Source organism: Pagrus pagrus (genome assembly GCF_965226575.1).
Source record: "Pagrus pagrus genome assembly, chromosome: 2".
Taxonomy (NCBI): Eukaryota; Metazoa; Chordata; class Actinopteri; order Spariformes; family Sparidae; genus Pagrus; species Pagrus pagrus.
Genome location: NC_140186.1, coordinates 22,620,856 through 22,642,702, shown reverse-complemented (window position 1 = coordinate 22,642,702; position 21,847 = coordinate 22,620,856). Strand labels below are relative to the sequence as shown.

The following is a 21,847-nucleotide window of genomic DNA, read 5'->3' as shown; positions in this document are numbered from 1 at the left end:
AAGTCTGATTTTAGGATGTATAAACTCTGAAAGACTTACCCTGCCTGTAGGAAATGTTACATTTCAGCAAAAATGAGTCTCTACCTGTGAAGACTTTTAGGTTCTTACATCACATTTGAGAATATTTTCAATATAGATGGTGAATGGCAGCATTAGTGCCTGTAGATAACACACAGATCGTCATCTGATCGATCAAAACTGAATAGTTCCAGATCTAAAATAATGCATGCTCAGACAGACAGGGTACAGTGTGTATTATATTATTAACTCAACACCAAAGTGCTGCTGCATAGACATAGAAAACATCAAGGAGGGAATATGGACAATATTTTATTTGGAGGCTTCATCTTTTCAGAACATCTTTGATTTCAACAGAGAACGTGAACATCTTTCATCCTGAAAGCACAATTACAACCTGTTGCTGACAAACAGGAGTCTGTTTTATGACAATAACAGATTATTTGTGAGTGGGCACAAGGCAGTGCCTGCAAAACAATGAAAAATGCATACACATGGCTTTATAAGTTAGTTGCACATTTCTTCAAGTTTTATGCATCCGGCTCCAGCAACGTGTGCTGACCACTGAGCTGAAACTACTGCTGAGCCTCTTGTCAGATAATGGTAGGTTTATCAAAGAGCCTGTTTGCCCCAAAAGTTAGTGTATTATGTTAAGGCGGCTTCTGGAACATTACAAATACTTTGGCAAAGGAGAACAAATGAATTATTTGAGCAAAAGAATTATGTTTAAACAGCCGTTACACTGAAACTCTCAGATCATTTCATGTCCAATTATGCAACAAGTTCTGATCTTCAACGACTTCAATGTCAGAAATCTCACCAGCACCAAAAGAATATTACCATGACCCTCCTGCCTGTGTCACATTACGCTCCGTCTGAATTATCCCCAGAGGAATCAATTTAATCTCCTCCGACATTAAGTGCCTTTTCCATGACTCATTTCAAAACTCTCTGCCCCCCTCAGCACTTGGCCTACTTGCCGTAGCTGTCCACCGCCTCTGGCGTGACGCTCTCGTCCTCCTCCACATCCTCCGTCACCTTCTTACCGACCAGCTGGAAGATGTCCTCGGCAAAGACGCCCATGGGCTCGGCCACCTTTACTGTCAACATGTCCAGAGTCAGGACAGTCCCTTTGGGGATCTTGACCTTGGCCACCACCGACTTACCGAGCTGGAGGAGAAAGAAAGAAGGGAGTAAAACAGAACTTTTTAACATTTTGTGTATTTTCTCGTGGAGAGAGGATATCTCACCTTATCGTGGCACGGCTTCTCACAGGGTAACATCTGCTTGAGGCCGCTCCCCAGCGCCCTCTCCACCAGGCGGATGGAACGAACCAGCTCAAACAGCTCAGAGGGCACCAGGGAGGCCGAGTGGTCACTTCCTTTCCACGTCTTGTCCAAGGTCACATGACGCTCGATGACCTTTGCCCCCAGAGCAACGGCAGCAACTGAAATATTGATCCCAGACTCGTGGCCGGAATACCCAATGGGAATATCTGGAAATTCCTTCTGGTATTCCTGTAGTTGACAAGCAGGAGAAATAAGTGTTACTCTTAAAGGAACAGTTTGACATTTTGGGAAATATGCTGGTTTGCTTTCTTGCTGAGTGTTAGAGACGACCGCCATATTTGATTTGAATCAGCTGCTGGTTAGCTTAGCCTCACATAAAGACTGGAAACGGGATATAGCTTGCCTGGCTCCGTCCGGTGTAAGGAAATCCCAGTGATGGGATACTCAAGTGCAATTTTTTGAAGTACTTGAGCTTGAGTATTTCCCTTTTCTGCTGTTTTATACTTCCACTCCACTAAATTTCGGAGGGAAATGTCATACTTCCTACTCTACACTACATGTATTTAACAACTTTAGTACAACTTACTTTGCAGATTGCTGTTTGAGCAAAAGTAGAGCATTTCTGCTACTTTTTACTTTTTACATTACTGCAAAACCCACCAGATATTCAACAGAACAGGAAGTTTAATCTTAATCATCTTAAGTGCAATTTAGGGAAATATATTTTACATTCTAAAAACACAAACTGCAACAAAACATGTATGTATGGATCCCTTGAAAACGCAACTTGGTTATGAAATGTATGAACATCGATTGTATTCTAATCCAACCTTCTGATATCCTCTTTTATTTATTCCTCTCACCGTTATCACTCTGAGGTTGACATCTTCAGCTTCCAGAGGGTAGGCGCTGGTGCACTGCAGGATGGCAAAGTTCTGGTTGTGCTCCTTCACCGTTTTGTAGACCCGACGCATCGTCTCCATGGACTGCATCCCGCTGGACACCACCATGGGACGTCCTGACACAGACAACCGCCTGATAAATATTATGTCCATCATGGGCAGAGGGCAAAATGCAACACTGCTATTTACTCTTAAAGATTCCCTGCAGTTCATAATGATATATGATCTATGATATATATATGTCCACTCTCACCTTTCTTGGCAGTCTTCTCCAGGTAGGGGAAGTTGTTGGTATCTCCAGAGGCCACTTTGAAAAAAGGCACATTGAGCTCATGGAGGAACTCCACTGCCATCTACAGACAGAAGAAGTTCAGGTTAAACTTAAACCTGATACAAACACCATTAAGCCTTCATCAGAAGTCTTTCTCTTACCTCATCCATGCCGGAGGCGGTGAAGAAGATCCCCACCTCCTTGGCATATTCCTGCAGCTCCCTGTACTGCTCATGGTTGAACTCCAGATGGCGCTTGTGTTCACCGTAAGTTTTGCCCCAGGACTGTTTGGAGGTGTAGGGGCGCTCCAAAGCTTTCTTGTTGAATCTGTACTCTAATTCACTCTTCTGGAATTTGGCACAATCAGCACCACAGTCCTGTGAAGGAGGAGATAGACAAAGATGAGAAGCTTGGAAAACATATTGAGTAGTAATGATTTATTTTGTGATTTATTTCAGAGGTCCTAAAGACTCAAATAAGTTTATAAGTTATAGTTTAAATGGTTCATAAATAGCTTTACATGTTTATTATGTGAATCTAGTTTTACTCACTACCTAAGGCACCAGTCTAACCCATAAGCCTCTGCAGCTGACAAATACCCTATAATATAATGACTAAGGAATGCAATAATCCCATTATACTGAAGTGAAGTCAGATGAAATGATTACTGTCTCTTGTGTAGCCCAAAGTCATAACATACTGCAGCTTTGTATGATCAAACATGGTTTTACATCACAAGACATTGCCAACAGTACAGGGGCTGAGGTGGAAATAATATATAATATAGAATAAATAACAATATAAATACTTTAAGTATAAAAGATAACACAGATATGTATTTGTCTTCCTTGATGTCTGTGGGGTAGTTGAACTGAATGTGTCTTCAGGAGTGATACAGCATCCTATTACGGCCACTATGTCCCAGGCGTGAATAAGCACGCCAGACTCCATTCACAAATCTGTCAATTTAACATTCGACAACATGCCTGAACATCTTTTTTACAAAAATCCTTTGAAGCCTCTTGCATGTAAACTAGCATCTCATATCCGAACTATTAGTTCAGGCATTATGACCGATACACACACAGTAGCTCAGGGTGTATTTCATTCAGAGTAATGATTCAGACGAAGGCGGTGCTGCGACCAGGATATTAAACTGGCACATTTTTGAATTGAGTTCTGAGTACAGTCATTCCTGTTTGCTGTTAAAGAGAAAAAACTTGCTTATTCACGTTCAGAAGAAACCCACGCGTGTCAAGTTTATTAGGGTCCGGGCAGCTAAGCTGCCAGGAACCTATTGTATTCCTAGGAATTCTTTCTTTCTTTCTTTCTTTCTTTCTTCTTCTTCCGAGGAAGTCATACTTCCCATGGGCGAAAACTCACCAAACTTTACAGAAATGTCCGGCCCCATGCCAGATTTACTTAATTCCAAGGACATGTCAATATTCCTCCTGGGGGGGGCACAATAAGCGTTTAAATTTAAAAACTTTAAAAATACCTACAAAATCAACAGTACATGCTACAGTTTTGAAACTTTCACCAAACTGTAGCCCCAATACTGCTGAAACTTTAGTCCACTTAAACTCATTACAAATTATGAAGTCCATCACTCAGTTTTTTTCAAAACCTGTAAAACTCTCCTCCCACAATTTTTGCTCAATTGTCACCAAACTTGCTAGAGAGCATCTTCAGACCGTCCTCCACAAAACTTGTTTCTCGGATTTTTGATTTATCAAAAATTAAGCCTACAGTGCATCAAAATGTTTGACTGTAAACAGTACTGTAAACATATACTATCAAATTCTTGCTAAATACACTTTCAATTTTCCTGAAAAAAATTGAGAATATTTTGCAGTCATGGTTGATGGAGTTTGGCAAATATCAGAATTTTATCTCAAAAACTGAATTTTTGAGAACATTTTGAATTCTGCTCTCATGGGAACAACTGGAGTCAATGGAAGAGTGGCATTTTTAAACATCAGATTTTTCTCTTATGAAGCAAAACACTTTAAGTTAAAAACAAATCACCAACATTTCCATGCTGTCAAGGTGCAATTTATGTATTATCAGATTTTTGTTCAGGTAACAGAATTTCTGACATTTTGACACTTTTGAAATCTGCCTTGACAACAGCTGCCCGGACAGTCACTCCCTGAGGCGACAATGGAAGCTACACAGCAGATCCCTCATCCAGCCACTTAGCTCAGTGAATTCGGAGCTGGTGCTTGGTGTCAGGGGTTGTGGGTTCAAGGCCCAGCAAGGATGACGATGATGACAGGTCAAAATATCAGATGTCCTCAACATGAAACACAAGACAGTTGTCTTGATTGTCCTGAAAATTGAGCCTCAAAAACTGAATTTTTCACAGCATTTAAAATGTTTCTTTCATGTGAACAATTGGAGTCAATGCAATAATGACATAGCTAAACATCAGTTATTGACTTATGGAGCAAATCAGTCATTTTCAAAATTACCAACATCTCCATGCTGCAATATGTGTATTTTCAGTTTTTTGTCTTGATAACTGAATTTTTTACAGTGGTTTCAAATCTGCCTGCACAACAGTGAATGGCTTAGTCAATTTGTAAAGCCACTATTATATTGCCACTTGCCAATTAGCTCATAGCGATAGACGACAGTCTTTGGTTCCAGAAGTTGTGGGTTCAAGCCTCAAATGGTCCAAAATAAACGTTGTTGTCAACGGTCTTGTCTTCATATTCTCCTGTTTGTTGCTCAGAATTGCCTAAATTTGCCAAAAATAGCCCAGACCTATAATTACCTTTGCCATTTTGATCATTTTCTTGGCAATCTCAATGTCTCCCTGGTGGTTTTGTCCAATTTCGGCAATGATGAAGCAGGGGTGGTTCCCTCCGATCATGCGACCGGGACACAGCTCAAACTTTAAAGGCATTTTAGCAAAGGAAAGGAAACAAAAAGCCACCGGTGGATGTATTTATCTTGCAGAGGAGTGGACTAGGGTTGCCACCTTTCAGAAATTAAAATAAGGGACGCCCACCGCGGCTCCTTGGGGCCATGACCACCACGGGCCGACTCCTGTGGGGCGGGGCGCCTGCAGCAGTGATATGTTTTATTTTGTGTTGGTGTTTTTAGTAAAGGGGTGATCAAGAAAGCAATTAGTCATACTTAAAGCTTGAAATGCTTTATTACCAATGAACACATTCTCCTATAAAGTGCAGTTAATTAAATCTTGAATGGAATCTGTTTGTGTGGAGTGTGTATTCCTCAAAAATATAAACATTTTGAAACGGAATACACAGAAAGCTCTACAAACATTTTTAATCTAGGAAATGTATATATATTAAAGAATAAACGTTTTCTCTTAACTAATGTATTTATTTATTTATTTAGACTATTAACTGTTAATCCATTAGTATGATTTGTTCTTTAAATGGCCATAGGCTATATAATATTTATATTGGCTAATACTACTGTATATTAAATAAATGATCGTTAATTCGACTTTAAAAACTCAACATCCTAAACAATCAATCAAACCACAATAGTTTACTAAAATAGGCTATGCCCATGCACTGACATCTTCTGGCAAAAACACAACCAGATAGGAAATCAGTCATAACATAATGTCCCATACCGTATCAGTCTCAGGAGATGATTGGGGTATGAAGAGCTGTGACACTGACGCTCGGGTCTTCTGTGTTCTTTCGTGTCTGCAGTGTTGCTCTCCTGTTGCATGCTGTCGTGCGCCACTGAAAACCCTCGCCGACACATTATACAATTTGTCTTGTAAACATCTCACCTGACGCTGTCCAGCCAAGGATGTGCCTCTTCCCACTCACATCTGTACTTTTTCCTGTACTTTTGCGTTTTCGCTTTTGAGGACGTGGTGGTGTAGTGGACATTTTGTAGCGCGGGTTTTGTGAGCAGCGCCAGTGTGTGGCGTCTGTCCCGTAGGCAACCGTGACAGCACCACACGCATGCGCAGACACACAGGACCGGAGCCGGGGCGAGGGGATCCTGCGTAGATCCCACCACGACAATTTTGCTGGCCTTAGTATTCCCTGTGTTTTATTTTGATCATTATTGTTAGATTTAGTGTTGATGTATGTGTGACAGACATGTCAGACATTATGGAAATACAGAACAAATCAATTGCCAAATAAAGGACGATTCCGTATTTTACGGGACGGGTGGCAACCCTAGAGTGGACGGAGGGACAGCAGTGAGTTCTTCCTGGAGAAGCCGGCGACCGGAGCCGTTATCGTGCTGAACATCAAGGATGTGCACGGACTTCCGCTTTGTAGTTCAACGTAATAGCCGGAAACACTTTAAAAATAAAAGCATAAGCTTACGTGTATGTTTGACAGGCAGGTGAAGGAGTGGATGAAGAAAAGACACTTCAGCCTTTGACTTCAAAATGCAACAAAACATTTTTTTTTAAAAATAAATAAATAAAATAAAATAAAATAAAAAGACAGAAAACCATTAACAGAAAGATTTTGTCTCCAAATGTTAAGTATCAGCACAAATTAAAACAAATATGTAAACAGAATGCCATGGGGACCACAGATAGACAAGAAATAGAAAATACAAATATAAAGAAAACAAAAGAGAAAATAAAAAGAAAAGATATAATAAAAACAAAATGCCAATTTCTACATAATGTTGCTTTTAGACTGGAGTGACCAGGTGTCCCACTTCAGGCAGGAGTGCACACGATGTTATTGTTATTGACTGTGACTGTCTTTGCTGCCATTGCTACATCACACATATCAAAAATATTAAAAGGACACCAGCTGTATGCGGTGGGGCACAAGTGCGTAGAAAGGGCACTGGAAAGGCACCCTAGAGCGCACTTCACCACATTTAGTCTGCTGGAAGGGCACCCTAAAGGGCACTTTATCATGTTTTACCTACCATAGGGGCATCCAAGAGGGCACCTTCGCTGCATTTATTTGAACATGGGAGCACGAGGGGAGACGGTCCAAATTTGGTTTGTTGGGACCTGGTCACCCTAAGCCACACTCGTGAACTATCCATTACTATCATATTTGTCACTGCTACTAGTGAACTAAGAAATTAAGACAAAATAGAAAAATTAAAGGCTTTTTCCACATTCTTTTAATTCGCATGATTAACATTTGAGAAGCATTGATTGCTATTTAAGTGACACATGTGGCTCCATGAACAGAAGAATATAATCCTAACATCATTATTATTCCCCACAAATACAGGTAATGCATATAATTACAGTGCAACCTATTCAAACACATATGTAACCAAACATTGCACTTTTTTATGATTAACTGCCGGAAAAATCAGGCAGGGACAGATCATTGTAGATAGAGATAGAGACTACTTTCATAAGACTGCCACGGGACATTTCTTAATTTCGACAGGGCCTGTGGCGCACAGTAAGCAAACAGTGCAGGGATGCAAACACAGTTGTCATCACCTGCTAATATTTCCATGCATCTGCATTACAGCTGTGATGTGAATAGAAGATAGAGCTCAGAGGGGCCATACGTCACTGAAATGTCAGTGTTGGATGATTTAACAAGCTTTGACGTCACATCATGGAGAATCCACATGTGGCTTCACATCCCACGTACGACAGTACACAAATGTCATGTATGAGCCGGGGCCACACCCTGCAATTACAGGCTGTTGTAACATTTCATACCAACAGATGATGATCTTCGGATCACTGTGCCTTTTAGGATGGCTCCCTTAGCCACCACCGACTTGCCCAACTGGAACAAACAGAAAAAGAGAAGAAAGAAACAAAATCAGTGACTGATGAATGAAAAACGACAGACTGAGAAAGAAAACTGTTGAACAAGTTAATATGTGCACATTTCATCATCATATCGTCTCAGTTATCGTCAAACTGACTGCGGCACAGTTTCATTTTAGAACAGAAACTGGACATCAATCATGCTTTGTCTTGAACTGATATGTTAGTTTTGCCTCGCTAATGACAGAACTTAGCCACAAGCTGAAGCTCCTATATTCAGAAAGTCTTGGATGCGACCATCACCTACTGTAATCACACTAAGGTGGACGTCTTTTGGGTCCAGAGGGTAGGCGCTGGTGCACTGCAGGATAGTGAAGTTCTGGTTGTGCTCCTTCACAGTTTTGTAGACCCGACACATCGTCTTCATAGACTGCATCCCACTGGACACCACCATGGGACATCCTGACATACACAGATTGGTACATAGACAAAGACAGATGGACGTACAACTCAGTCACAACCTGATGCTTGGGATGAGCAGAGTTAGTAGAGTCTGTGTCCTGAACACTTTTAAACTCTCAAATCACGTCACAGTGACTTTGACCACACCTAGTAGCAAGTGTTTTTCCAAATATCAGACAATCTCTGTTTAAAGGGTGTTGACGGATACATATCTCTTTATCTTTCAGTTAAGACTTACAAAGGGATGAAACATGCATCAATGGTTTGGCTTGCAAACCTCTTTTGTTACTTTTGCTTTGACAACCTGTAAGGTTGGTTTCAGGTAAGAGCCATTTGAGGTCACCTGGACCAGGACCTGCCAGTTACGTGGATCATAGTTTGAAATGATTGTTTTTTTTACCTCGTCCATTCCAGAGGCAGTGAGAAAGATACTGATTTCTGCTGCACACTTATTCAGTTCCCAGTACTGCTCATGACTGAACTCCAAGTGACGCTTGTGGTCGCTGTAAGTTCCCCCCAGGAGTGCTTTGAGTTGTAGGGGCGCTCCAAAGCTTTCTTGCTGAATTTGAACTCTAATTCACTTTTCTGGAATTTGGCACAATCAGCACCACCGTCCTGAGAAGACAGAAGATAAGAGGGGAAGAAGAGAAGCAGTGCAAAGTGCTATTTTCAACCATTGCCATCTTCTTTATTGGCACAGTTTCAACTCCTTTATTTACCTTTGCCATCTTGATCCTTTTCTTGGCAATCTTATGTCTCCCTGATGGTTTTGTCCGATTTCAGCAATGATGAAGCACGGATGGGAGTCCCCGATCATCCTACCAGGACAGAGTTCAAACTGCAGAGGCATTCTGGTGATGGAGGACGTTAAGGAGTCAAGAGATGTCAGATAGATGTAAGCAAGTAAGCAGGAATGGGGGAGTCAGGCGAAGTCTTTTATAGTTAGCTTGAGGGAATCCGCCTCCACTCCAATCTTTTGGTAAACATGAATGTCCACTGAAAGGATTGCAATTCTGACAATATACCATTTACACAAACAAACAAAAACAATCAAAAACAACCTTAACCTCATGACTACAGTCTCATACGTGTCCCAAAACTGTGAGCAGCCCCACCTAAAACGTTTCAATGGCTCATCCCATTGTCTCTTCTTGGTGTTTGTAGGTGAACTGAATTGCACTTGACAAAAGAAGGAGTGGAGTGAGAATGATGCCAAGACAAGTAGACAGATAAGAGGTCAATACATACCACAGGGCTGCTCTTTCAGCTGGTGAGTCAACTTTTAAAAACTCAATGCTCAACACCATGGAACTTAGTTTTATTTTGTTGGAGATCCAAATATTTCCCAAGACACGAATATGGCATTTTTTGGGAAATGTGTATAAAAAACAGCAACAACAGAATATACAGGATAGAAGTACAGAAACTGCCGTCTTGCTAAAACTAAAGTAATTTGTCCTTTACATATCGTCGGTGGCAGCCTCAGAATGTTTCGGGGGCAGGGGTGTAGAACATTTTTAAAAAAGGCACCAGATGCAGAAAGTCGTCATGCAGTTATGTGGTATCGAGGTCTGAATCTGCCAAAATAAAGAAATTAATAAAGACATAAATACATGGCTCAATAAATAGACTAATATGCCATTCAATGCACCAAACAGAAAAATAAATGTAGGCTATAAATCAATTAATGCCTGGATTTAATTTCAGTTTTAGGTGAATTCAATGGCATTATTGAGCCATTCACTTATTTATTTAATTATTTATGATTTTGCCAGTTTCAGTCCTCCATAATGTGGCACGGCATCTCATTTTCTCCACTGGAATAACATCTGAGAGGGTTTGTTATGTTTCATCTACCATGTGTGCATATTAGAGAGCACTTTTGCTTTTTTATTTTTTAACATCGGAATATCAGGGGGACAGAGGTTGGGGGTTATGTTCATTTTTACACAATGTTTTGTGTAAATGAATGAATCAAATGTAGTTTCTGAATTAGAACCATGACTTTATCACATTTGAAAGAGAACACAAATAGTGAGACTTATAATCTGTTTTTAAGGGAAATAAGAAAGGACACCCAGACAGTCCAAAATATCTACGCAGCCAGATATTAAGCCAAACTTTCACCCTCAGTCTCTTACTGCAGCAAAATAGTTTTCTCAGAAACACAAGAAAACAAGTGTAAGAACTGTAAAACCAAGACGAGAAGCTGAAAGAAGCTAAACTAATTTGTAGAGTCAGTTGATGATTTATTGTTGGTTTGTCACTTCTCTTTCAAATAACTGTCATTTGAATGACTGTTGATAGAAAATGAGTGCAGCTTTAAATCAATCAACTCCATAATTATGATATTCAACACTCCCGACACTACGCAGCAGCAAAAAGCAATTCAGTTAACTGATCGCAGCCACATTCCTGAACCACAGATTAACATTGAATATCCAGTTGAAGAATGACAAGACCACAACTTTTATTCACTTTTTACTGATATTGAAATCAAATGGACAATGAACACGCATGGTCAAGCAACAGCTGGCTAATATCTAGTTCTTTTGAACCACAACTGTCTAATTTCAGTGACATAAACGTTTTATATACTGTATATATATTGCCTTCTGTATATGTACATTAGGTACACGCATAGAGTACGTACACACACGCTGTTGAGGTTTAAACGCACACACAAATGGGTCACATTTATTGTAATGACTGGACTTCGTTCAGTTCCCGACTCGAAAGGGGAGAGGCTTTTCAAAAGGAAATGCATAGATTGGAATAATGTAACGCAATATGCCACAAGCAGGCTCTACACACACAGTTCAAAGTACACACACTGAATTTGGAGTTTGTCTTCGAGATTGGTCCTTAAAAAAACAACAATAAAGAAAACTTCTGAAGTGACTTTTTGTAAGGATGGGGAAACATGAGGCGATATGTTGGAGGGCAAGAGGTGAGGTGAATAAAACAAACATCAATCAACCAGTTTGACAGATTAAGAGAGTACAGCATCAGGAGAATCATATTGTCTGGGGGCCATGTGAAGCAGGCTGTAGTGTAGCTGTTGGCCCACACAATCAACCCTTCCCTTTTAGTGTCTCACCACCCTTACACAAGTGTTACACAGCACCACAGAACATCAGACCTGGTGTTGATGTCAGTATGTTAACCAATGCAAAAGAGGATTTACGAGGTCATGATTGGTCTGTGGAAGAGGTGCACACAGGGGAAAACCTTTCAGGGGGCAGAAAATGGTGAGCTGGTGCTTCAAGGTCAATCTCTACAGCCCTGCCAAGAGGACATAGATGAAGGTAGGACCGCTGGCTATATCCATCCACAGGGCTGTGCATGGCAAACAGATACGGACAGAAGGGGTTTGAGTCCCCTTGTCTTCAGAATATAGATGTTTGGACATGGGGAGTTGGGTTGGATTGGTATGTGGTGACAGAGGTTGATATGGAATGACACCTTGGGCAGCCTTGGTTGCCTAGCGGACTAGCGGGGACTGCTTCAGGGAGATGAGGACGGAGCGCATGCGGGACACGTCTTTGGCCTGCTTGCTGGATTTGGGGTTGAAGTCGCAGAGCCGAGCCACCCGCTCCCACTCCGTGCCGGGGTTGTTCTCATCCAAGTCCGAAATCATGGCCTCCTCAGCCGCCCTACGTGCGAAAGGGAAGAATAGAAAGAAAGGACATGGAATAGAAAACAATTAATGGAGGAAAGGTAAGATATGCCACGGTACACGTACAGCCCTGAGAAAGTCCTCTGCTGATCCCCAACACACACAAGTTCTGGTGGAAAATGTAGTCGCGCTTCTTTGAGCTCCACAGTGTCGACTCTGGCATGACTGATGCATTCATAAAAGAGATTACAGTTCGGAAACATTTCAGGTGAAATACTCCCTAAATCTATTGAATATAAATCTCTACATGCCAGAAAGGTCTGTTTTTCTACTTTTCTTTTTTGCCTTGGTGTTGGTTCAGCAGAGTCTACCTCAGGGCAGGACAGTCCAATCACCACATAGATAATGGACATCCATCTGTCTTTACGCCCACAAAGATGAACAAGCTACAACAGTTTCATTACGTGTGGCATGCCCCCACCTCGGCTTACACAATACAGTACAGTCACCTGTTTTTGACTCTCCACAACGGTAAAGGGAGGTACATACAAAACACTGATGAGAAATCCAAAGAAAGAAAACAAACCAAAGCTAAACAAAGTAATTGTAAGATCTGACAAGCGTTTTTTTTGGTTGGTTAAAAATGCAGTTCTGTACAGAACTGGGGGAGGGGAGTTTGCCCACACCCTCGCACTTCCACTTGCCCTGCGGTTGCATATTTACAATGTTCTCTTTAAACAGCAAGAACCACGTATAGGGATGATGAGCTCATCCATATACTTGTCCTCGATTTAAAAAAGGAACAATAACGGCAAGTTCTGTTTTTTTTAACCAAACCCAAAAGAGCTGGAAGCACTGCTGGGCCTTAGCCATGCATTGTGCTGCGGCTGAAAAGCAGGCTATTTGGAGGTGTGGCAAACAATGAGTTTATTTTGATTTCATGTGACGTAATTGTGGAACAGATCAATTAATGTCTTCTTGGTGAAGGTTGGGGTGTTTTTCAACCATCTATCAAAGAAAACAAAGAAAGTAATATGGACATTTACACTACAAGGCTAGCTACAAAACACTTGAAGTTAAAACACAAAAGAAAAGAAAAGACAACTTAAAACTGAAAATGGATCAGTGCCACTATCACAAGACATTTTGAGATGCAAGCCACAGATTATGGCTAAACAAATGTAAGCCCTGTTCACTCCCCACCCACGATCTTAGTAACAATTCCACTGCCATGGTACTTTTCCAGTTCTTTTTTCTATTCCCCACCCAACCTGCAAGCACAAACTCCGCTACTAACTACAACACAGTACACAAAGCAAAATGGGGATGAGAAGCCAATGAACATTCACTGTCACAACCAACTACAAATACACAAAAGGGACTAGAAGGACCACAACATCACAGGAGGGACACTTTAACAAAACTATCTAGGCAGTGGATTAAACTGTTGGGATAGTAAACTGGGTATCTGTACAACGTATAATTATCTAACACACACACACACATCCACACGCACGCACACACACAAAGAACTGCATCTATCCCCTGTCAAGAATATAAAGTGTTTGGAAGTTTCTGGGGTTTTGTATTTTTACTTAACTGGTCTAGGCGGTAGCAAGGATGGTTAATGTGTGTGCTTTAAGGTGCATAGGAAAAGAAAACAGGGAGAAACAGTTTCACAAGTCAGAATTTAGAAGAGAGAGAGAGAGAGAAGGGAGGGGACGAAATGAAAGACAACCAAAATGAGCCAAATGCAGATGTTGAAAGCCAGCATGCAAAAAGCGACATTTTTAAAAGATTTCTTCTTTTTTTTTCGGTTTTCAAAAGTGTTCTACAAAATGATTACTGTGCAGCCTTTGGTTTGACATATTTATCTGAATTCTGCCTTGTGCCATTATACATAATGGGCAGGGGTCTCATTTATAAAACTGTTGATGATTTTCTAACAAATTAAGCTGAAACGCAAAGCACATTATAACATAAAACTTCCAATTCAACTCACTACATTTGCAAACAATGTGGCCAGCTCCCACTTTCTCCAGATCTTTATAGGCATTGCTCAGCGATGAGTTCATTCTCTTGTCACATTTTTTAATTCCCACCGTTTGTGTGGGAAGTGGTATTCACATCACTCAAGCCCATTTGTTCTTATTGAATGCTGATAAATGAGGCCCCTGGTGTCCCGTCAAACTCACACCAACGAGATAAAGGAGGAGAAAGTGGTGTGAATCAGTGTCATTCTACACCAACAATATATCTATAATACTGAGTCAATCCCACATATCATAAGCTGCATTTAGGTGTGCACATTAAAAAAAAACACAACAAAATACCTCATTCCCTAATCGCGAGAGAAAAGCATTTTAAACTGGAGAACCTTAACATTAAATTACAAATCAAAATAGAAATGTAATCTTTATTTTCAAATGAAGAGCAGCTCAACGACAACATAAACAAAGAACGACTAAGAAGAAGAAAATCAGTGACCTTTAAAATCAAAGGCGATGAATAAGGAGAAAACAAATAAAACATGTGCACACCACAGTGCAGGCTAACAGCTAACCCCCCACGTAATCTGATAGCAAAACCAAAGGCTGCACAGCTCAGGCTACTGGATAGCTAGCTGGGCAAATTAGCATGTCATCCTGAAGGACAGCAGGAGCTACAGAGCAGCTAACAATCTAACAAAGCATGAACACAGTTCAGTTTGAAGCAGTTGTGTATCTGTGATATGACCAGTGTTATTGATGGAAATCTGTGAATCTTTGATTTTTGAAAGGAAGGAGAGAAGACAGAGAGCGGGGGCAGTGAGTGCTGGACTCAATATTGCGCGTTGGGACATCTGCAGGTTTAAGAAAACAAAATAGTAAACTGTTAAATACTGTGCTAAAACTATTTATGATATCTGTGTATATAATGACATCTGCATTTAAACTTCAGTCAGTCTAGCTCAGTTTCACATGTAGTGGGGTTAGTTTGATTCTATCCGATCATGTACATTTCCCTGGTCTTTTACTGTATATCAGTGCGTGGCTAGAGCTGTGAATGTGGGAAGTCAGGGTGAGGACTTAGGAAGTTTGACTTGCAAAGATTCAGAGGAAGGAACCAGCCTCAAGAAGAATGTCAACTATGCACATTGCGCAGTGGAGTCAAATCTGATTTTATAAACAACACCTAAGAGTTTAAACAAGAAGGTTTAGGTAAAACTGACGCAAACACCCAGGTCCAATTATACACACACAATTGCTTCAAACAAATCTAAAAGCATCCTACTACTAAGTAACATTTTCTAGATTAATCAAATTTGGGGGAAATTCACATTTATAAACATGTTAAGCAGAAACAAAACACTTTTCTGTGAGAGTCTGTACAATTAATGTAAGCACATGTTAATTGTTGGAAATGTATGTGATGTATTTTGCAAAATGTTTCGCTGAAATGACTTGAAGGGAAACAGTATAGAAGTGAGTAATGGAGGAGAAATCAACACAGGCAGTTATGATCGAGTGAATTTGATTCCCATGGATATGACTGTGGAAGTTTGGCTGTGTGTGTGTGTGTGCGCGTGTGTGTGTGGTGGCTAGTGTTGTCAAAAATATCGATTTTTCGATACAAGATATTCCTTCTGAATATTTGAAATGGTTTCGTATTTTCTGCAGGATTTTCTTTGGTACCAGCTGCGCTCTTTCGCTCTCTCTCCTCTCCAACATGCATTATATTTAAAATGCCTGATTAAAAGAGTAAAACAATTCTAAAAAGGTGTGATAAGTGATGTTTCAGACAGTCATTGTGCTCCTCTCTGCTACTAGCCATGAAATGTTTTTTACATGTTATAGTCTTGTTATATTTATCCTTTAATAAAAATCTCAGATTTGATGCCCTCACTTTTGGGTCAATTTTTCCCCATGGTATCGAATATCGATATATTCCAAGGTATTGTATCGAAGTTTAAAATTCCAGTATCATGACAACACTAGTAGTGGCATGCAGTCACTCTCTTCAGTGAAATATCTTGAGGCATCCACTCATTAATGACATGCAGATGTAAGAGGTGAAAATGATTATTGCAGTTTATGTTGTGTGCGTGTGTGTATGTTTATGTATGCAAAAAAACAAACAATCAAGCTGGATGACGTGTCTATCAGTTTGAAATCCAAATATTTAAAAATGAAAAACTGAAGACGGAACCAAAACATGGCAACGCAAGTGGAGGCAATTAATGCCCTAACTGATGAGATGAATATGGTGTCAATGTATGGATTCTGGGAGTTGATGATAATGGAGAAAACAAAAGCGAAGGAAGATGAGAAGGGAGGATGTTAGTTGGAGCAACATACACATAACCAATGAGCTCAGAGAAGGGCTGCTTGTAGAAGTCTTCATCCAGCACCCTGGACAAACATCCGCCCCAACGACAGAGCAGCAAGAAGGCAGGAGAGAAGAGAGACAGCGATAAAAGGGAGAAGAGGATGGAAACACAAGCATTATAGGTTACCACACAGTAATGAGCTGAGGCATATAATCAAGAGTTTTTAGAAGGACTTCTGAATGCAGTGTCAGGGTATCAAAGGCTTAGGGAGGCTCTCACTGTCCTCCCCTGACACTGCTCTGCTGATCAGTTCTTCATAATTGAAAAAGGTGAGAGAATAAGAGCAAAATACTATCAAATTTAAAAGTTTTGTCTGTTGGTCATGCAAAACATGCACTCCTAATATACCGATATGATCTCTGGATAAGGACCTGCCGTTTCTACACATTTTACAGTATAAACTACGTGATGAATTGATTAGTTTGGAAAAGAAGAAAAAGATTAATAATGAAAGTAATTGTTAGTTGCAGCCCTAACTCTTCTCGTACTTCTACATTTCTATGTAATTTATTTAACTGTACCATCCTTTTGTCCCAACACTGGGTTTCCAGATGACTCGTGTCTGCAGGTAGTTTATTATTAATAGGGCAGCAGGGTGACATTACAGTGTGGGAGAAACTGAGACAGAAACTTTGCCAATTCAGCTCAAATTGATGCCTCGAGGAGGACACGAATATGTCAACCATGTGGCATTTTATAGATCCTCAAATAATAGTACATGTTTAACAAGCATTTGAGAAACACACTGGTCTTATCATAAACGTGTTAATAAAAGTAAAAAATAAAAGTATAAAACTATGGAAATATTTTAAGAACCACAATAAAATGTACTTGTTTAAATCAGTCTACGTATTTATTTGTCTGAAGATATTCTTAGATGCTTCTCTTGAGCCATTGTGTGACACTAAAAATAGCAGGAAACCAAACCCACATTGGAGTGGAGGAGCCCTGTGTATCGTCTCTCACACTCTGCAGTCAGTGGGCTGCACTGTCAGGAGATCCGACTACTTAAAGATCAATCTGGCACACAGATTACACAGGTTATTCTTCCATCTCTGCCATTCGACAATATAAACACACTTAACAACCATGAGTAAATCCAATGTATAATAAGATTGAACTTTTAGAAGTCGAGAGAGATTTAAACTGAATGCTGCCTGCTGGGAAACAAAATCACTGAAACTGTATGTAGATGAGAAGACACATCTGCTATGACTATAATCTTTTTCTTAGCAGATCCACTGCAGCACCTTGGGTAGCCGCCTTTAAGAAAAAGGTATGATTTCACATTATTGTCCAAAACCATGAATGAACAAATGCTAACTGGAGGGTTCACACCAACGATGTATGGGAACATACATGCTGGAGGCTTAACCTTAGCATTCAGTGATATGCTCACCTGTGACTGCTGCCATTATTTCAGATTTGTTAATACCCTTTTTAAAATATTGTAACATCTCACATGATGCAGATTGCTCTCCTTCATCTCTACTGTTACTTGTGTCCCGTTTCTAGCCCTTGATGAAGCCAGTACCTGTTATTGGTTTTGGTTTTCTCCAGCTGCTCGTTCTGCCTGGCATGCCACTCCTCCAGCTCCACCTTGGCCTTCTCCTTCCACTCCGACTCCTGCTTGCGAGAGTTATCATCTAAGGAGGGAAAGGAGTGGGGAGGGGAGTGATTAAGGAAGTAAAGATGGCAGGACACAATAGAGGAAAATTAGGAATTTAGACACAGGCCTGAATACTATGTAAAATGAACCCAGCTGAGTTCGAATCTCCAGCACTTGGTATTGATCTCATGACATCAACGTTTACTTGTCACATCTCAGACAGCAGTGGTCGGTTCTGTTTCCTTATTAAAAAAAAAACAAAAAACTGTGCTTACCTAGCAACTCCAGCCTCTCCCTTTGCTCCTCCCTCCACTTGCGTAGGCTTTCGGGTTCGGCCTGCAGCCTGTCTGCATTGGAGATTGCTGCATAGGCATCTGATGGACCGTTGCTTTCCTGAGAAATAAGGGAGGTGACATTAGGCAGAGATAACTGTGTGACTTTGATCAATGGAATTTACAGAAATATGGTGAAGATACATTCAATCTCTCATCCTGAATTATTCATCTTAAAGCTGTGTGCTGTTTGAGAGGCTTTATGAAAACCACATTTGGCTGCTTTGAGTTTTATCAGCTTAAGTCCTCTCACTGCCAGAAAGAAGTCCTGACAGCGCAAAAGGCAGCAATGTTGCAACGACAGCAGAGGAAAAGGAAGCTGGAACGGAACTAGAAGACAGATATTTAGGCCGCTGCGGTCACTCGCACCGAAATCACACTCCTACAAAAGAATAAGAAAGATTCTGGTTTTGGCCATCATTCCTATCTGTAATTATAATGTTGCACTCCAAGATCAAGAAGCACAAGCAGTCGCACAACTAGACAGGTTTTAAACATACCATCAGATAACCAAACTTTTTAGATGGAAAATCACAGACAAATGGTTTGTTACCCATACTGTCTGATCTAAACATCACAAGTTACAGAGCGACTTCCTGGTTCAATGTTGAGCTGTTGACTTGATGTAATTATACGTGCACAATGTTTCTTCTGTGCAAGGAGGGTTACTACCGGCATTTTGGGTGGGCTAACCTTCAGTTTTATATCCATATAGAGGAGGCGTAGATGGTCGAGCTTGACCGTTGGCTTGTTTATAACCTGACGACTACCAATCACCTGACTACTTGTGTTTAGGAATGATGACTGAGAATCCAAATTGAACTAGTTGTTAATCACTTGCAACCACTAGTAGCCAGCTGGTTAAGAGGAGTTAGAGCACTCAACGATGGGGGTAATTGGAGTGAGAATGTGAGCAAAAAAATAGTTTGATGGGTCTAGTAGTGTCTGAGATTGACTGTGGACAGATACACCCACGCACACGACGAAGCACATGATCCCCCTCAGAGTTACGCCTGGCAGAGATAATAACGCAGAATTATTCTTTAAGCGTCGTGCTAGCCTGCCACACAAAGCCATCAAACACTGACATTACCAACAATATGTGACTTTTCACAGGGCAATGTTAAGGCAAATGTGCGACATGTATGCAATACAACATTACCAAGAACAATAACATAGATGTACTGATAACAAGCCTGAGAGGAGTTTGCAGAGACAAAAGAGGCAGCATGTAAAAGCTCTAATTTAGAGATGAAAAGATCAGAGATGTTTGGTTTGGGACAATGTCACGTGTGTGTACATTGTGAGGTTGTAAAGTCCCTTATTCACACATAAAATCAGAGAGAAGAGAGAATTGGGAAATAATTGGGAAAATACGTTATGAAGAAAAACAAAGTGAAGAAGTGTTACCCCATGAAGCTCTCCGTTGACAGCACCATCTACAAAGATACAAGGAAAACAGCTGTCAGAAATGAAGCCATAAAAGAAAAAAAGAAAAGAAAAGACATGATTCTTTAAGTCTGAGAAAAAAGCATCAGAAACCTTCTAATCATGACAAGAACTAAGCAAACTGGGAGTCTTACAGTCTTGCTGATTCAAGATTTTCATTCAAACATATTTCATAATGTGACATGTCAGCACTTCTGTGTACATACTATTGCTAAACCTTAACGATTTCACAGCTTCGAGGAAATGAGGCAGTGTTGGTCAAAGGTCATTAAGCTCCGTCAATTTCCTCTTGTGGCTGTCAGGCTGGCTGGCAAACACAGATTAACAAGATGTCGAGCAGCCAGCAAGCAAGTTAGCTAGGAAGCAATGAATGAGACGGCCACAGACTGCAGAGCTGATGTTATCAGACAGCTTCATTCATTTTGAAAACGTTATTTAAAGCCTGAGCCGTCACATACACACGTACTTATCTTGCTGAGCTGTTCCTGAGTGTGTTATTTTGTCAATTTTAGACACTGACACAGGTTAATGTTAACGTTAGCTAAGCCCGCTTGGCTAATATGTTAGCTACACTAGCTCAGCTAGCTAACTAAAACATTATCAACTCCAGGGTCCATTTATGAACAAACTGAGGTATAACAGAGCAGCTGTCGTTAAAAGGACACACAACCCGGTAAAATTAAAGCGGACTAGACAGACAAGTGTTAACAATGAACTGAGGCAAACTGTCTCTACTTGACCACGGCAGTCACCCACCGTTGGAGTCTGTCAGCGACGAGGGAACCTCTCCGCTGTCCAGGATGCTGAAGCCTTCGTCGTTTTCAATCCCCGCGATCTCGCTCTCCTGCTGGGCCAAGAAAGCGGCGGCGGGGTCCTCCTCCGAGCCGACACCGTTTCCAGCGGCGGGCGCGTTCAGCATGTCAAAATCATCCATGTTGAGTGTTGTGTGAGGATAAATGTGAGAAACGCCGAGCAGGTGTAGCAGTTGGTCGAAATTGATTAGCTCAACGGGAAGAAGGACGACAAAAAAAGAGAAATTCTACAAGCTAGCGAAGCGGAAACAGATGAATAACCAATCACAAACCGGGATGGGTGAGTGACAGAACGGAGCACCAATCGCAAGACAGCTGCCTCAAAATCGGACCAATCAAGTCTATAAACCCGCCTGCATACGGGTCCCATGATCTGCTACGTGCTGTCAAGAGATGTGAAAAAAAAAATCCGCAGTCTGAGATTAGGGGCGATTCAACTGCTACATATTTGACGTGATACCTCTGTCAGACCCTTAGTATATTATTATTTAATGTCTCAGTTACTAAACTGAACATGCAGAAGAAAAAAAAATCATAAACATACACATATGTATACTGTAATATATATTAATGTATATGGATGTCTCTTCTTGTGCAAATCCAAGGATACAAAGTACACATGTAATACTTTTTGTCTTTCTATTGTTTTCATGATAAAATTTATTATTCTTTTATTGTTCCACTTTGCTTCAGTCTTCCAAAAGTTCCCTCAGCAACACTACAATAAGGCTGGTGAAGCACCCTGGCAACATTTGTAATGTCCAGCTCAAGTATAATGTCATGGCTGTTAATTATTAACAGCTTTGACAGTCTCAAAGGGCTCAGGTGACAGGCTAGCACTCACATGACTTAAGGTATGCAGGCGGGAGCAAATAAATTGGTTTTAAAACATCAGACAGACTCAGTGCTACAGAATCTCAAAGATATAATTTATAATTCAAAAACTGGAAGCTCTCGTCGTTTGCTTTGAGATGAACACGTGTTGCTGAATGTTTACAA

General features: G+C 40.7%; 2 protein-coding genes and 1 pseudogene across 6 annotated transcripts; all 3 read right to left on the bottom strand.

Moving 5' to 3' along the window:
• Positions 1-314: 314 nt before the first annotated feature.
• On the bottom strand, positions 315-6,407 carry LOC311270235 (N-acetylneuraminate-9-phosphate synthase-like). Of its 2 annotated transcripts, XM_084374982.1 has the most exons (7): positions 6,259-6,407; positions 6,094-6,185; positions 2,642-2,857; positions 2,463-2,562; positions 2,171-2,325; positions 1,269-1,535; positions 315-1,188 (listed from the first exon to the last, which is right to left on the bottom strand). In XM_084374982.1, the coding sequence occupies exons 1-7, from the start codon at positions 6,359-6,361 to the stop codon at positions 991-993; spliced, it is 1,131 nt and encodes a 376-aa protein (XP_084231108.1). In that variant the 5' UTR covers positions 6,362-6,407; the 3' UTR covers positions 315-990. The 2 variants fall into 2 exon arrangements, with proteins under 2 accessions (XP_084231108.1, XP_084231109.1); XM_084374983.1 differs by lacking the exons at positions 6,094-6,185; positions 6,259-6,407 and adding an exon at positions 5,260-5,424.
• Positions 6,408-7,599: 1,192 nt separating this feature from the next.
• Positions 7,600-9,565, bottom strand: LOC311250285 (N-acetylneuraminate-9-phosphate synthase-like; annotated as a pseudogene). Its single transcript, XR_014624945.1, has 4 exons — positions 9,378-9,565; positions 9,025-9,273; positions 8,504-8,658; positions 7,600-8,212 (listed from the first exon to the last, which is right to left on the bottom strand). The product of XR_014624945.1 is annotated as an N-acetylneuraminate-9-phosphate synthase-like (transcript).
• A 1,533-nt stretch (positions 9,566-11,098) lies between these two features.
• Positions 11,099-21,093, bottom strand: clta (clathrin, light chain A). Of its 3 annotated transcripts, XM_084369562.1 has the most exons (7): positions 20,793-21,092; positions 19,998-20,026; positions 18,531-18,648; positions 18,181-18,292; positions 16,615-16,668; positions 13,878-13,913; positions 11,099-12,314 (listed from the first exon to the last, which is right to left on the bottom strand). In XM_084369562.1, the coding sequence occupies exons 1-7, from the start codon at positions 20,968-20,970 to the stop codon at positions 12,143-12,145; spliced, it is 699 nt and encodes a 232-aa protein (XP_084225688.1). In that variant the 5' UTR covers positions 20,971-21,092; the 3' UTR covers positions 11,099-12,142. The 3 variants fall into 3 exon arrangements, with proteins under 3 accessions (XP_084225688.1, XP_084225689.1, XP_084225690.1); XM_084369563.1 differs by lacking the exon at positions 13,878-13,913 and having other exon boundaries at positions 20,793-21,093; XM_084369564.1 differs by lacking the exons at positions 13,878-13,913; positions 16,615-16,668 and having other exon boundaries at positions 20,793-21,091.
• Positions 21,094-21,847: the final 754 nt, after the last annotated feature.